Genomic DNA, 14618 nt, shown 5'->3' on the forward strand with positions numbered 1-14618 from the left:
ATTCTGGCCAGCCTACACAGTCTGCAGATGAATGAGGGTGCCCTTTATGGGATGTGAAAAACAGAGCCAGGCAGTGCTCAGCTCTGCTGGCTGCCAGCATGGCTTGGCAAGGGCCACTGGGGCTACTGGGGGGCACTGGGGGAGCACTGCTGTGGGGCAGCTCTTGGCTCTCCACGTGTCTGAATATCAGTTTCAGTGCTCAGGAAGGAGTTTGGGGTTAGACAGCACATCAGGAGCATGTGGCAGCTGATCTGCCCCCCAAAGCCAGCTCACCCGAGGGGGGAGTGAGGGAGTGTCAGGGGTGAACCATTTGTTGGATGGGATATATTTCATCAGCATTTATCCTGAACAGCTTCTGCAAGGGTTTCCTGGCAGTTTAAATGTGGGGATGTGGAAAGGCAACACCACAAGTCTGCAATGGAGCGTGGGGGCGAAGATGTGACATTCCCTGCTCTCACAAGGGCTTCTCAAAAATGAGCTTCAGTATGGGAGGAGCTGCTGGGGCTGTGCTGGGGCTGTTGTGTGCTGTGGCTGTGTCTGTTCTGTGCTGTGCTGGGGCTGTGCTGGTGGGACACAGCCACACTGTGGGGCCACCCATCTGCAGCCCCTATCTGCCCACAGGGGGCTGGCAAAGTCCCCCATGTGCTGCCCTAAGCAAAGCAGGACAGCAGCAGCACTTGCCAGCAACTGAGACATCATTCTCTGTGGGGGAGTGAGGGTTTTATGGCTGCTTTGCTTTAACAAGCTTTGGGGGTTTGATCTTTTCTGTAAGCCTGGCCCCAGCCTCTGCAGCCCCAGGGCTCACTGCTGATGGATGCAGTGCTCAAACCTGCAGGTGCAGCAGGGACCAAACCATTAATCACCCTACAATGGCAGTTGGGACTTGGGTTTTTGGGCTGTTTTTTAACCCTGAAAAATTGCAAGTGCAAACCTGCACGTTCTGTTAAAGGGCACTGTGAAGAACAGGCCACAATGTTGACTTTTAAATGACTTAAGGGAGCTAAGGGCAAATACAGTGGTTTGACCTCAGACAGGTGCTCATGTCTCTGGCTGGGAGGGGGACAGCAGTTCTGTGCCTGACCTGCTGGAATGGCTCTGTTTTTTCAAGATTCATTTTTAATCAAACACTTCAGTTTGTATTCCAGAAATTGTTGTGAGGAAATAATTTTTGGTTGCAAAATCTGATGATTTTCCCCATAGAATGTGATAAATCAGATCCCTGAGCTCCAGACCCCATGGTCCCTGCTGCCCATCTGTCAAACCATCGCCCCTGGCCCCCTCTCAGATCCCACTGGTATTCTGGGTGCTGTCCCTGCCCTGCTGCACCCCACTGACCCTTCCTTTCAACAAGTTCCTATAGAAACCAACCTCCCATCAGATCCCTCTTTGATTCCAATTTAAATCTCAGCTGCAGCCTGATTTATCACCTCCTGGAATCAGAGGATAATTCAGAATACCAGCTGAGTGTCAGCACGTGGCGAGGTGTGGATGGGAATCATCAGATCAGTTTCTTCTGGATTTTCTGCTCCTGCACAGCCACAAATTGAAACATCTGGTTCTATTTTCCACCTCATCTGCATTCCCTTTCACTCATTATTTTCTGTACTGCAGATTAATTCTTCCCTACACAATTTTGCTCTCAGTGCTGTTGTGATGCTCTCCCCCTTCCCCAGTTTGCCCAGTTTGGGCTCTTTGGTGGCAGCAATGCTGGGGACTGACCCTTAGTGATGCCACATCCTCAGAGGGAGGCTGGAAAAGTGGCCCAGGATGGGTGAGGTGTCCCCACATCTCTGCCCTGGGACCTAGCAGGGCTTGGCTGTGGCTGCAAAGCCCCATTTTACAGATTGCTGAGTCTTTGTTTATTTTTCTCATTGCAATTTTGCATTATCTCACTTCAAAAATGTCAAAGAATTAGCAGACTCAAATACAGAACAAAACAGAAAAAAGTGTTAAGATATAGCTGAGTCTATGTGTAGGAATGCCAGGGTATAAGAGTTTCACCAGGGCTTTGAAAAGTGTTGATAAAGGTGTAGTTCCATCTCCAGAAAAAGGCTTTATTTTCTACCAAAAAAATGAAAAATATAGAAATTGCAAAAATACTTTCTGTAATATTGGCTTAAAATGTGGAGTATTCAAAGAATTCTTCCTGAAAGAAGAGGGACAGAGAACTGCAAGGTGACTGATGATACCAAACACAAAATTAAAAAAAAATCTTATTTTTTGCTTCCCATTAAGATTTTAACACCTGGTTTCCCATGTTCTGACTGCAAAAGGAAAGACCCTTTCTACTTCACCAAAATGTCACATTTGGACCAGCATTTTCCATGTGTTTTGAGACTAAACCTGTAATGCAGCTTTTAGATCTGCATAGCTCATCCAAAGCCCCCACAAGGGTGGAGATCTGGGGTGTTCCCTGCAGGGCTTTGGATGTAAAATCTGCATGTATCTGGATGTAAAATTTGGATGTAAAAATGTGACAGGGACCAGTGCTCATCAAAGATCCTCCTCCTGTGGTGGAAAAGGCTGATGGGGCTCTTCTTGCTGGAGTCAGTGAACTGTAGTCGTGCTGCCGAGCAAAGTGTTGAAGCATTTCATGCCAAGTGTTGATACACTGTGCTCAGTATTGACTGGGGACCTTTTAGAAACATTCAGTATAACATAATAGACTAATTCATTAGCACCCCATGGGTCTCGTACTGGGGAAGCTGAAGCACAGGCATTGCAAGCTAGGAAAACATTGCCTTAAGGAATGACAGATTAAAATATCTTTCCCATGATATAACTGTTATTTCAGGAAAGTGGCATTAATTGTGATTGCTTATCTATTAATTTATTATAATTCCTCTTTTCCCACCTCCAGGCTGTACCTACACATGAAATGTACTCCAGGCTCAGCTGGGGCTGATTAATAGGAGGTTATCTGGGAAATGCTTAAAGCTGCCTGGAATAGATAATGGCAGCAGGGGTAATTAAAATGTCTTTTGCATTTGAAAAATAAATTTTGTAGTTTTTAAGGGTTAGTTTCGTCTGTTTCCTTCCTAAAGGCAAAAAAAGATAAATTGGATTTTCAAAATTGCACAAAATTCAACAGTAGACTAGACAATAGCATCTTAAATGGAGACAAAAGTGACCCTGCCATGAAAGCCAAATGCCTCCCAGAGGCAGAGAGGACTGGCCCATGTTTAACAGAGTGGAGGTAATGTCAGGCTGAGCTCCCCTCCTGCAAAATAAACCTGCAGGGCTGAAGCCTGAGCCACAGCAGGGCTGCTCCTGGCTCCAGAGGGGTCCTGGGTGCTCATCCCCAGCTCCTGCTCAATCAGGGTCCCAGCAAATCCTGGGTGGGAACTGTAGCCTTGCACTCTCCCTGTGCTCACTGTCAGTGTGTGGGGAGCTACACTGAAATCAAAGTGGCTGGGAGGGAAAATAAAGCCAGAACCCACATTTGTGCACTCCAAAGGAGGGAGTGCCCCAAAATTCCTGAAATTCAGTCCCAAAATTCTGTCCCAAAATTCATGATCCAGGAATGGGGAGGCATTCTGCAGAAAAGAAGTGGGAATTCCCAAAATTCCTGGAATTCCCAGAATGAATTCCCAAAAATTCCCAGCATTCCTGAAATTCAGTCCCAAAATTCCTGAAATTAATACCCCAAAATTCCCCAAATTCCTCATCCAAGAGAGGGGAGCCATCCTGCAGGAAAAGGTGGGATTGACAACTCTCAGGCAATGCTGCAGAGCAGAGTTAGAGCCTGAGGGTCTGACCCTGACCTGCAGCCAGCTCCAGCTCCTGCCCTGCCCTCTCCTCTGGCAGGGTCCCACCCCATTGCAGTGCAGCGCACGCCAGGATCAAACACCCATCCCACCCACATCCCAGCCCCATCAGTGTGCACACGTTGTTTTCTGTTTCCTCACACCCCCATCAGTGTGCACAGGTTGTTTTCTGTGTTTTTTCACATCCCACACCCATCAGTGCATACAAGGTGTGTGCACAGCCAGATACTTTACCAGAGTGGTGAAGATGAAGTGGTAATATTCTGTCATCATCCCCATCGCCATAGCCTTAAGGAGAGGAGGGAAAAGGGGTTAGTAAAGGGATACAAGAACATAACAGCAGCCATGCAACATAAAACTCAGAGCTCGTAGGTAAATGTGTCAGGAGAGACCCAGAAACACCAGGTTTGGATTCAGGACTGAGGCCATGGAGCAGTGAAGAAATTGGAAACACCAGGTTTGGGTTCAGGATTGAGGCCATGGAGCAGTTAAGCCAGGCTCATCAGCAAGAGGTACATGCTCAAGCTGAGCTGAGCAGACCTGTGGTCCTCAAACCATTCTGAAACTGTGGCAAAGCCTCAGTGTGCAGCTGCCATGAGGGCTGGTGGCATTTCTGGGTGACACTGGGTGTCCCTGGCTGCGCCAGGGTATAGGAATGTGCTCTCTATTGATGGAGTGACAAAACTATCCTTTGTCCCCATAAAAAGGAAATGAACCCAGAAGTTTCTCTCCTCAATTAGGTGAAAAGACACCTCATAGGACCTTGAGAACTTCCCCTCAAACTTAAGGATAGTTAATTGGACAGGAGCCTAAAAGTCCTGCCTGAGCAATTTACTAAAAAAGAAGAGAACAAAGAAACTAATTGCTTTTGTGAGGTGTTTTACCAGGAGCAAATACAATATGGGTCAGTGAAGGTTAGGCACAAGGATGGGGAGCGGGAATATCCCCTGTCCCTCAGCTTTTGGGGATCAGGGCCCTGAGTGCCCTTGGCCAGCACAACTTGAGATTCCCTGCCAGCCCCTACACGCAGGATGGCTCCTGCAGATTGCTGGGATTTGCATAACTGAGCACTGGAGAGAACAGACTGTCCTGGAAGCTCTTTCAGAGGACAACCATGGGCTGAAGGGGCTTTGGCTGGATGACCATGTCCAGACCCTTCACAACATGGGGAGAGCACATTTTGGTCAATGAGAAAGGTCACCTTGAAGCTGGTGGCTGGCGACAGGAAGATTCCTGTGGGTTTGGCTGGGATGCTGACTGTGTGAGCATGTTTGCTGGAGAAAACACATGCAAGAGCACTTTAAAATCCCCACTGATGGGAAAGTGACTTCGAGTCCCCCCAGGAAATGTTTGCTTCCCTTGGTTTTTTGCTAAAATTACTAGGGCGGAATTTACCTCCGAGGAAGGAAGTGACAGTCTGAAAAGAAGTGAGATGTCAAAAAAACAAGGGAAAAGAAAAGGATCTGGATTGCAAGCCTAGATATTGTCACTCTGGAGTGTGATTTCACCCCAGGTTTCCTGCTCTGGAAGCAGCTTTTAGAGAGTCTGGGGGCTGTCCCTATGACCATTCCTGTCCCCCAGTCTGGTCAGTGGGTCCAGGGGGCTGCAGTGGAGCTCTCTCCATCCTGCCCAACTGGTTCAAAGAACTGAAGCAGGGAATGGCTCCTCAGTGTGGGAAGCACCAGTTACTGATGGGAAACCAATCTGGAGCAAATAATGAGATCCCAGTTCATGTTCTACATCTGGATCACTCTGGCCACAGCTGAGGAACCCAAACCTGCTGTCAGAAGGAAGCTGCAGCTTCCCAGCCCTGGCAGCCTGGGGCAGGATGCATCTGGGTTTGTGGGGAAATGAATAAATGATCATCCTGGTGGATAAGCCACAGGCAGTGGCTGGGATGAGAGCAGGAGCTCTGTCAGAGCTGACAGGCCCAGCTGTGCCCTGTGGAGCACAGAGGCTGCTCAGGACAGCCTGGGAACAGGCCTGGAGTGACAGCAAGGGACCAAAACTGAGGGAGGCTGGAGAATCTGGGGAAAGCCTCACAAGCACTTTGTCACTTTGTGACAGGTTTCTACAATTTGTTTTCCAAGAGGGCAAAAAAATGGATGGTTTGATGTCTGGTCAGTCCAAGGGACCCAGGCTGGAGCAGCAGGTGACAGTCCCATCTGTATAGCTGGTTCATGTGGTGTTACTCATGGATTACTAATCCATGCATTTTTTACTACGCCAATTTCAAAACCTGTCCAGATGATCAGTGCTGGGCTGATCATGGAACCTTGAATCTCTGGGGAGCAAGATCCTGACTGGCACAATGGTGTGTGCATTGCTCAGCCAGCACAGGCTGTAGGTGCTCAAACCTTCTGTGTCTTCTGAAGATGTGCAATGAAATTCAATGTCAAGGAGTGGAAATTTTAGCAAGGTTCTTGTGAGAACCTTGTGCCATCCAATGGGGGTGGCAGCAGGGCCAAGAGACTCCAGGGATTCCATCCAGCCAAATGTCTGCAGAGCCGACTGGTGTAATGACCAAAATGTTACAAAAGACACATAATAGCAATAAAATATTAATATTACTGATTCTGCCATAAACAGAATGCTGGGCCTTCCTCAAATTTTTTTTGTTTTAGTCCATTATTTATTCTGTGCATTGTTCTGCTGCTGTGAAGGGAAGCAGACTCCCCTCCTCCAGGAGATGGCTTTGTCTAGCTTGTACTTTCAGTGGAAAAGAAATGAAAGAGGCACCTCTAGGCATACATTTCTTGCTACAGGTAGAAAAGTGAGGAAAATATGAGGTTTTTACACCTCCTAGTCTTCAGCAGATGCAGGTGACCTGCAGGTCGTGGTGCACGGCTCTGAACCTGCCTGATGTTACACACCAGAGTGGCCAGGCATGCAGAGAGCAGTCAGGCTGTGGTTTGGGTTTGTGCAACTTCCCAGACTCTGAAAATACATCAGTATTTCCCTGAGTAAAAATACACTGTCTTTTATTGCTAAGCTGAAATCCATGGCTTCAGGTCCTGACAAAACCCCGACACACACACAAACCCAGCCAGAAGGACTTAGAGACTTGTCTCCCCTGGTCTCCCCTCTCCTCCATCTTCCTCACTCTGCACCAGCGGTGATGAGCTGAGCAGATGGCACAATAAACTATAATAAACTGCATAATAAGTGAGCAGCACCAAACACAACCAGCACGGGAAAATAACTGGCAGGAGACAATGAGCCCCTTCTATTGCTTCCCATAATAATCCCTCCCAGGCTTTCCAAGTTCTCTGAGCACTTCCCTTCATTTTGCATCAAGCAGGCTGCAGGAGAAGGCTCTTGCCTTGTGCTTGCTTTCTCAGCCCTTCAGGGATTTATTTAATCTGTGTGGTGGTGTTGTGCTGGGCTGATAGGAGCAACACTTCCACCAGCTGGTTTTTAGCATCTCTGTGAGAGCCTTTTCCTCTGCCTCATATTGATCCTGAAACCCAAAGGCACTCGGGAATGAGGAGGAGCTGGGGTGAGCTGCAAGAATTCCAGTGGAGGAAGAAAGGAGGGAGCCCAAATGAGTGGAAAATCACTGACATCTGGCTTAAAGTCCAAGAATTGCAGACACTGCTGGGGAAGGGACAGGGGATGCAGTCCCTCCTGGCTGGGAGAGCCAGCCTGAATGAAGGGAGAAGGGGGAAGAGGGAAGAAGACTGGGGCTGTGCAGCTGCAGGGACAGCCATGGAATTGTCCAGCACCAGCCTGGGCTGGGCACTGCATTCAGCACAGCCCCTTCTCTTCCTGTAACATTTGTTTGTTCTCACCCACAGCCACTTTTGGTACTTCCAGTTTTTCAGTGAAAACACCATTTTCTGTAGAAATCCAGCAGTGTCCTTGGAGGATGGACATGCTGTAGCTCTTTGTGCGGCTGTGGATTGCGGCCAAGGGAAAGCTGCACCCAGAGCGGTGCCACTCTTCATCACAGCCACCCCACACCCTTGGGATCCTGGGCAGCCACTCTGCTGTCCTGCTGGCCCCCTGCTCACCTGCTTGAGGATCTGAGCTGCCATCAGGTGGCTGCAGTCGAAGATGATGCGGAATTCCCGGCCCCGCTTCATCTCCTTGAGCAGCGGCCGCGCGTCGTCGGTGTCCAGCGGGAGCTGGCGGATCTTGAGGCGGATGTTGTAGCGGGACGGGGCCATGATGAGCTCCTGCAGCCGTATCAGGCCTTCAGGTGTCACACAGAGACAAACCCACAGCGTTACAGGGCTGCCTTCCTCACTGCTGGGCCACAGCGGCTCAGTGCTTCCCCCGTTCTCCGCAGAATGGGATCAGGACTGATATCCATCCATCCATCCATCCATCCATCCATCCATCCATCCATCCATCCATCCATCCATCCATCCATTCCTCCTTCAAATCTCCGTTGCCAAATCAAAGCCAAGGGGCCACACATCAACTATTGACCCCAGAGGAGCTGTTCTAGGACAGCTTTTCCTGGTGCTTCCCTGCCACCACTGCAGCCAGTACAGCTGGATGAGTCCCTGCACTGGGTAGGAAGGGGAGGACAGCAAGTTGGTCCTAACCTCACAACCTCTGGGATCACAAAAGATTTCCTTAAGCAGATGTGCCCTTGAGAAAGGACAGGATGTGGTAATCAGCTGCACAACAAATTAAAATCTGCATATTTACCATGCACAGTAGCAAAAGGCAAAAATGAATATGCGCGTGGATTTATGAGTCGCGGAGATCGTAACGGTCACTTAATCACAACTCATAACTTCCTACTACCCTCAGAATTCATTTCTGGTTCCTGCACAAGGCAAAGAGCCACAGTGGACTCAGCTGAGCAGGAATTACTGGAATCTGAAGTTGCAAGGAGAATTTCAGCAGATGCCTATTGCAAGGGAGAAGAGAGGAGTGTGTCCCTCTGCACAGAAGAAACACATTAGAATATGCCACAAAGGGAACATACTGTGACCCACATTTGCAAAACAGGAATGTCAAACTGTGTTTTCATCAGCCCTCCCCTAAAGAAACCATTTGGTTTAGTGAAATTAGGTTGGACAGGCTATCCACTGTGGCTTTTGTTTTTTTGGGGGGTCTATATCTAGAGCTGTGCAGCACTTTGCTTTGTTTAACTGTCAACAGCTTTCCTTACATGAAGAACTTTGCTAGCTCTGTGTTCAAAAGAATTATCCAGAAAACAAAAAAACTCTCCAGAACTGCTTTTGGTTTTAGCTGGGAACTGCTCCCTCCATGGCAGCTTTTCTGTTGCAGAGGGGCACCACAGTGCCAAAAGAGCCAGGCTGAGATGGTTACCCCGTGCCAATGAACCCCTCCATGCCAGCTCATGGCCCCACTTGCTCAGAGCTTTGAGAATGAAATGCTTAGAAAGCTCCCCAGCACTGTGTAGAACTCCTGGGAACCCATCACTGCGCAGGGCGTCATTTGTCTCTCAAGAGGGTTCATTGGAAAAGCTCCCACAGAGTCCCAGGACAGAAAATCTCCAGGATTCCTTCCCTGAGCCCCTCCTTACCCACCTGTGCTGTCGTCGTACACCACGGTGGCCGACCTCCACTTCAGGTACTGCACCAGGTCCAGGATGGCGTGGCTCAGGGAAGCATAGTCAGGATACAGGTTGACATAGAAAGTGTCCTTGTTATCCAAAGGGTGATGCTTCCACCGGAGCTGAATGTGGGGCACTTCCAGGGCATTGCAGATAGACTGGACAGCGTTGGTGCAGGAGCCTTGGGAAGGTCCAAATATTGCAACGACCCCCAGAGCGAGCTGGTCACAAGCTGGAGGGGGAAGGCAGGGATGTCAGCAAAGCCTGGGGGGGCTAAGCATGGGGCAGCTGTGGGTACAGCCATGGGTACAACCCAGACACTTGTGGGCACTGACCCAGCACTGATATTGGGTAATTACAGCAGTGATTGGGCACAGAGAGAACGATTTATGCCAGGTGGGTATAGACCAGTGGGTAGATGTGCAGAGGAGTCCCAAGCTCCTCTGAGATATTCTCCTCCACAAAACATTCAGAAAAGGGACTGGGTAGAGGCACAGAGGAGTGCCAGGCTCCTCTGAGGGAGCCCCCTCCACAAACCCATCTGAAAATGGACTGGGTAGAGGTGCAGGGGAGGCCAAGCTCCTCTGAGGGAGCCTCCAGCACAAAACCATCTGAAAAGGGACAGGGGGTCACTGGGCTGGCTGGGAGATGATAGCTGCTGCTCCCTCCTGCTGATGTCCTCCAATAGCTGCCAGCTCAGGCAGCAGGTTTCCTTTCTCCCCAGCCAGAATCAAACTCCACGAGCCCTCAGGTCACCAGCTCGCAGCCTTTGCTGTGCAGTCCCTCCCCTTCAGCAATTCAAGTGTGCTGCTGTTATCCAGTAATCAAAAGTGACTGTTGTGAAGAGAACAGAACATCCACGCGATGGATGTGAGCACTGCCAGGGATGCAGCGACACAAACACAGGCATGGCCTCCAGACCTTTGCTCAGGATTAGAGCAAACCTGAAAGGAGTTTTCTGAGGTTTCAGAGGCAAAAAAAGGTAGTTGTTCCCCTTGTATTAAAATGCCTCTGGAAGGTCAGCTCCAGCAGGAGCTCTCATCCAGATCACTGGTGAGAGCAGGACAGAACAAGCTGCTGGTCTGGAAACCAGACCTTTCTTCTGCTGAATAAATGGCCACAAAGCTGCTCAGAAGTTTGCTCTGCTCTTACCTTTCTTAGTTGCTTCAAAGCTGTCGTGGAAGTGTATCCTCTGGATGTCATAGGTGAGGGTTGTGTTGGGCAGCAAAGTTCTGTTCCTGTTAATGATGTTGGCGGAGAATCTGAAGGCTTGTTCCTCAGCACTCATCACCTGCGTGTTGGGGCCATCTGCGTACTCAAAGATTCCTCCTGCAAGACAAAAAAATCCATATTTGAGCCACAGCTTGTTTCACAAACTCACACAGCAAGGATGAGAAAACTCTTGGAATGTTTTCAGGTGGAGCAGAGCTTGCTTGAGTACCTGTCCTGCACTGAAATAAAGATATGAAAACTCAGGATTTTTCTTATATCCTGGTCTATGAGAATGTTCAGGGTGGCAGCTTTGTGGGGCAGTAACAAGTGGTTTAAAGTCTTGGAATATTTTTACGAGTGAGATAAGTGGTTTTCCATAAAACTTTAGGACCAGACCATGGTCTGTGCTCTGAGGAGTCGCTGGGTACAAAACTGACACTGCCGTCCTCTTGAAATCCTCCTGCTTCAACACATGCTGAAGTTTATCATTTCAGGTTGACTTTGTTTACATAGATATTTGTCTCTGGAAACCATTTTATGCCATGTTTGAGGGGCCTTTGGTGCAGTGGGATCTGAGACTGGGAGTCAGCCTTGTAGGAGATGCCTCACACAAGGTGTTGATGAAGGCTTTCAACCCTTATCACTTATTTTACATCTGGTCCTTGCACAGCAGACAGGCAGGGCAATGCTGCTGCTGGCTATTTTCAGTGCCATTTTCAATCCCCTTCTCCTTTTTTATTGTTCCTCATATTTAGTCCTCCAAGTTTTTAATTCAGACCAGCAGAGACTTCTGGATTTGCCTACCCTACAGCTCCTCTGCTCAGTAATGCACATCTCAGATGCAGCTTTCCTGTGTTCAAAAGTTGTTAATGCCATTACACCTCCCCAAGGGCAACAAGCTCATGTCACAACATGGCTGGGTTTCTTGGCTCTGTGTCTGTGAGTCTTGTCCTCAGTTCCCACTGACAGCCACTCTAATTGGAGTGACTTGGTGCAGGCATGGGTTATGTAATGGAGTGTCCTTGTCTCTCAGATGCAGGAGCCACCCTGAGCCCCTCACAGAACCACAGAATGACACAATCCTTGCTCGTATTTTATTCAAAAGTAAACCAAAATAATTAATGGATGAGCGAAATAAGCAAGTACAATTGGTAACAGATGGTCTCAGGGTTCATTAGCAGAAGGAAAAACCTTCCTCTTCAATTTAAGATAGTCCTCAAATGTTTTCTTGTAGACAACAGATGTCTGCTCAGCCCTGCTGGCTTTCAGGCAATGCCATGAATCCTCCTCCAGCAGCCTGAGCACATTTTCTATAGTTTTGTGGCAGTTTGGTGCTGGCCAGGAGTTCCAGTTTGGCCAGAGCCAAGCTGACAACTTCACTGATGGCCAAGTGTCCTCCTGGAAACGTGACCAGAGCCATGGACTGGGTGAAGCACAGGAGTGATGGTTGGAGATGTTCTCAGCAAGGAAACAGAAGGATTTGCAAAACCCCTCTGACTTTCTGCTCCCCTTGATTGTGACAAGTCCCTTTCCTCCTCTTCCTCTGCAGTCTTTGTGCATCCTGTCCCCAGTTGTGAAGTGAGTGTGGGAATTAATTTACATTCATAGACGTAAAATAAGTTTGAGCTGTTTCCTGCATGCCTCTGCTACAAAAAAAACACTGAGCTCAGTGCTAATTTTGGTAATAGGCAGAAGAATAAAGAAAAAAGAGGCTGAATGCTCATTCTGGAGTGTCATTTCAGTCTCACGTGATTTTCAGCCAGTCACTCATGGGCAGGTTTTCAATCCAGAGTGCTGAGCAGCGTAGGCAGGAGTGTAGCAGAATTGTCCACGTGCCTCATTCTCACTGGATTGTGCCAAAACATTTGGGTTTTGACTGGTGCAAAGAAAATTATTCATCCACATCAAAGCTTGCATATGCTGGCAGCTCAACTTAAGTTTCTTAGGGCAGAAGAAAGTTCATCTACAACATTAAATCACACACAATAAACAAATCTAAAGTGAGTGTGAGATTCACCCCATCTCTCTGTTCAAAGCTTCACTGTCCAGGCTGTTTAGCCAGGGATTTTTTGTTTTCTAGCATTGTCCTGAAGTGATAACTGGTAAATGTTACATTGATTATCCACTAGCTGGCATTAGTCTTTCTCCCAGCCCAGCACTTTCAAAGTTGCTTTGGAGCATGTCTTATTATGAGATAATACAGAAGGGCTGGGAATGTGGATTATTGGTGTTTGATCCTAAATAAATTCCTGTTCCAGACATCCAGCTGGATATAATAGGCTTTTTGGCAGGAAAGAGTTTTCTGTGCAGCCACCCAGCACCTTGAGCTCAGGGCCAGGCAATGAGAGAGCTGACAGGCAGCAGGGATGTATTTCTGTGCATTTCCCACTGCTGGGAGCACACCAGGAATACTCTGGGACATTGAGAATCTCTCTGAGGTGGTGACGGCAGCCGTGGCATGCCCAGTTTGGTGGTGTCTCAGAAACTGGTGAGACTGGGAGCACCTGATGGTGCTGGAAGTACTCTGGGAATACTGGAAGTACTCTGGCGTCACTGTGATATTTTTTGAAAAATCCCTTTGCCAGGATTTTTCTCTTGAGAAGCTGAGAAGCCTCAGCTTCTTCCTGTTTTATTGCTTTGGAATGTGATTTGGAGATTGTTTATCCAGCATGTGAATTGTTTTTACTCAATGACCAATCACAGCCAGCTGTGTCAGGACTCTTTCTAGAGTCACAGGTTTTTATTATTCATTCTTGTTAAACCTTCTGATCTATCCTTTTCTCTATTATTTAGTATACTTTTAGTATAGCGTTCTTTTAATAGAATATGTATAATAAAATAATAAATCAACCTTCTGAGAACATAGAGTCAAATTCATTCTTCACTCATCCTAGAAACCTCACAAAAACCACACTCTGGAAATACTGGGAGTACTCTGGGACATTGGGAATCTCCCTGAGGTGCTGAGGGCAGCCACAGCATGGCCCAGCTTCGTGTTTGCTCAGAAACTGGGGAGACTGGGAGCCCCTGGTGTCAGATCTGTGCCTGGCACACCCCTGTGGATCCTCACATCCCTCTTGGCTGCGCGCCGCTCCTTCAGAGACGTTCACTCCCATCATTATTTAAAGAGCCTAATAACTGGCTTGAAACAGCTGATTAATGCATAATCTTCATCATGATTACACAGCATAACTGGCATTAATTTGCAAAGCCAGCTAATTATGAAAATAATTGTTGCAGTTCTTCCATTTGAGCAAAATGGAGACACTCGGCTCGTGGCGTTGAGAGCACGAGGGGTGTGACATCAGCTGGCTGATGGCCAGGCTGGGGGACCCCAGGGGACCCCTGAAAGCCTCAGCAGGAGAGATGAAGGAGCAGGGCTGGACAGCCGTGGGCAGCTCAAGCTGATCCCACAGAGACCTTGGGCAGAAACCTCGCCCAGCTTCACTCTCAGAGATGAGAGGCAATGGGTGTGAAAATCTCACAACAAAGTCTCCACTTTCATACACCTCATATCAACAAATCCCACCCAAGAGAGTTAAACTGGAGCTCCTTTAGTGCTGTGTCCCTCTCTAAACCTATTTTGGCAGCTAGATCCCATGTCCTGGAGATCACTGGATGCTCTGTTGTGCTCCTGGCCTTTCCCACTCTTTCCTGTCTCTGCAGGTCTCAGCTCCTCATTCCTTCTTTCTTCCCCTCCTGTGGCTTGGCAGAGAGATAAAAGATGGCTGTGACAAGGTCAGTCATGCCTTGTGACATCCTCCTGAGGTTCATGAGAGGATTTGCTGCCTGATTTATGCATGGTGCTCCTTCACCAGTCAATAGAGCCCGAGGACTCCCCACTGCAGCACCAGGTGCTGTTCAACACACACTGAAGTTTATCAATCCAGGTTGGCTTTGTTTGCATAGGTATTTTTCTCTGGAAACCTTTTTATGCCATGTTTGGGGGGCCTTTGGTGCAGTGGGATCTGGGACTGGGAGCCAGCCTTGTAGGAGATGCCTCACACAAGCTGCTGATGAAAGCTTTAAACCCTTATCACTTATTTTACATATTTTTTGATGAAGCAATCCATTATTATATCTGACTTCTTGGATTTTAAAAT

General features: G+C 48.2%; 1 protein-coding gene across 3 annotated transcripts in view; it reads right to left on the minus strand.

Moving 5' to 3' along the window:
• Positions 1–14618, minus strand: part of GRIK3 (glutamate ionotropic receptor kainate type subunit 3) — a 125612-nt gene that overhangs the window by 44627 nt on the left and 66367 nt on the right. For all 3 annotated transcript variants that reach the window (XM_064731846.1, XM_064731848.1, XM_064731847.1), the window contains exons 2-5: positions 10456–10632; positions 9278–9535; positions 7781–7962; positions 4002–4055 (exon numbers count right to left, since the gene is read on the minus strand). In XM_064731846.1, coding sequence (XP_064587916.1) covers positions 4002–4055; positions 7781–7962; positions 9278–9535; positions 10456–10632 — 671 coding nt within the window. The remainder of the gene's footprint in view (positions 1–4001; positions 4056–7780; positions 7963–9277; positions 9536–10455; positions 10633–14618) is intronic.

The sequence above is a fragment of the Zonotrichia leucophrys genome, chromosome 23, assembly GCF_028769735.1.
Source record: "Zonotrichia leucophrys gambelii isolate GWCS_2022_RI chromosome 23, RI_Zleu_2.0, whole genome shotgun sequence".
Classification (NCBI taxonomy): domain Eukaryota; kingdom Metazoa; phylum Chordata; class Aves; order Passeriformes; family Passerellidae; genus Zonotrichia; species Zonotrichia leucophrys.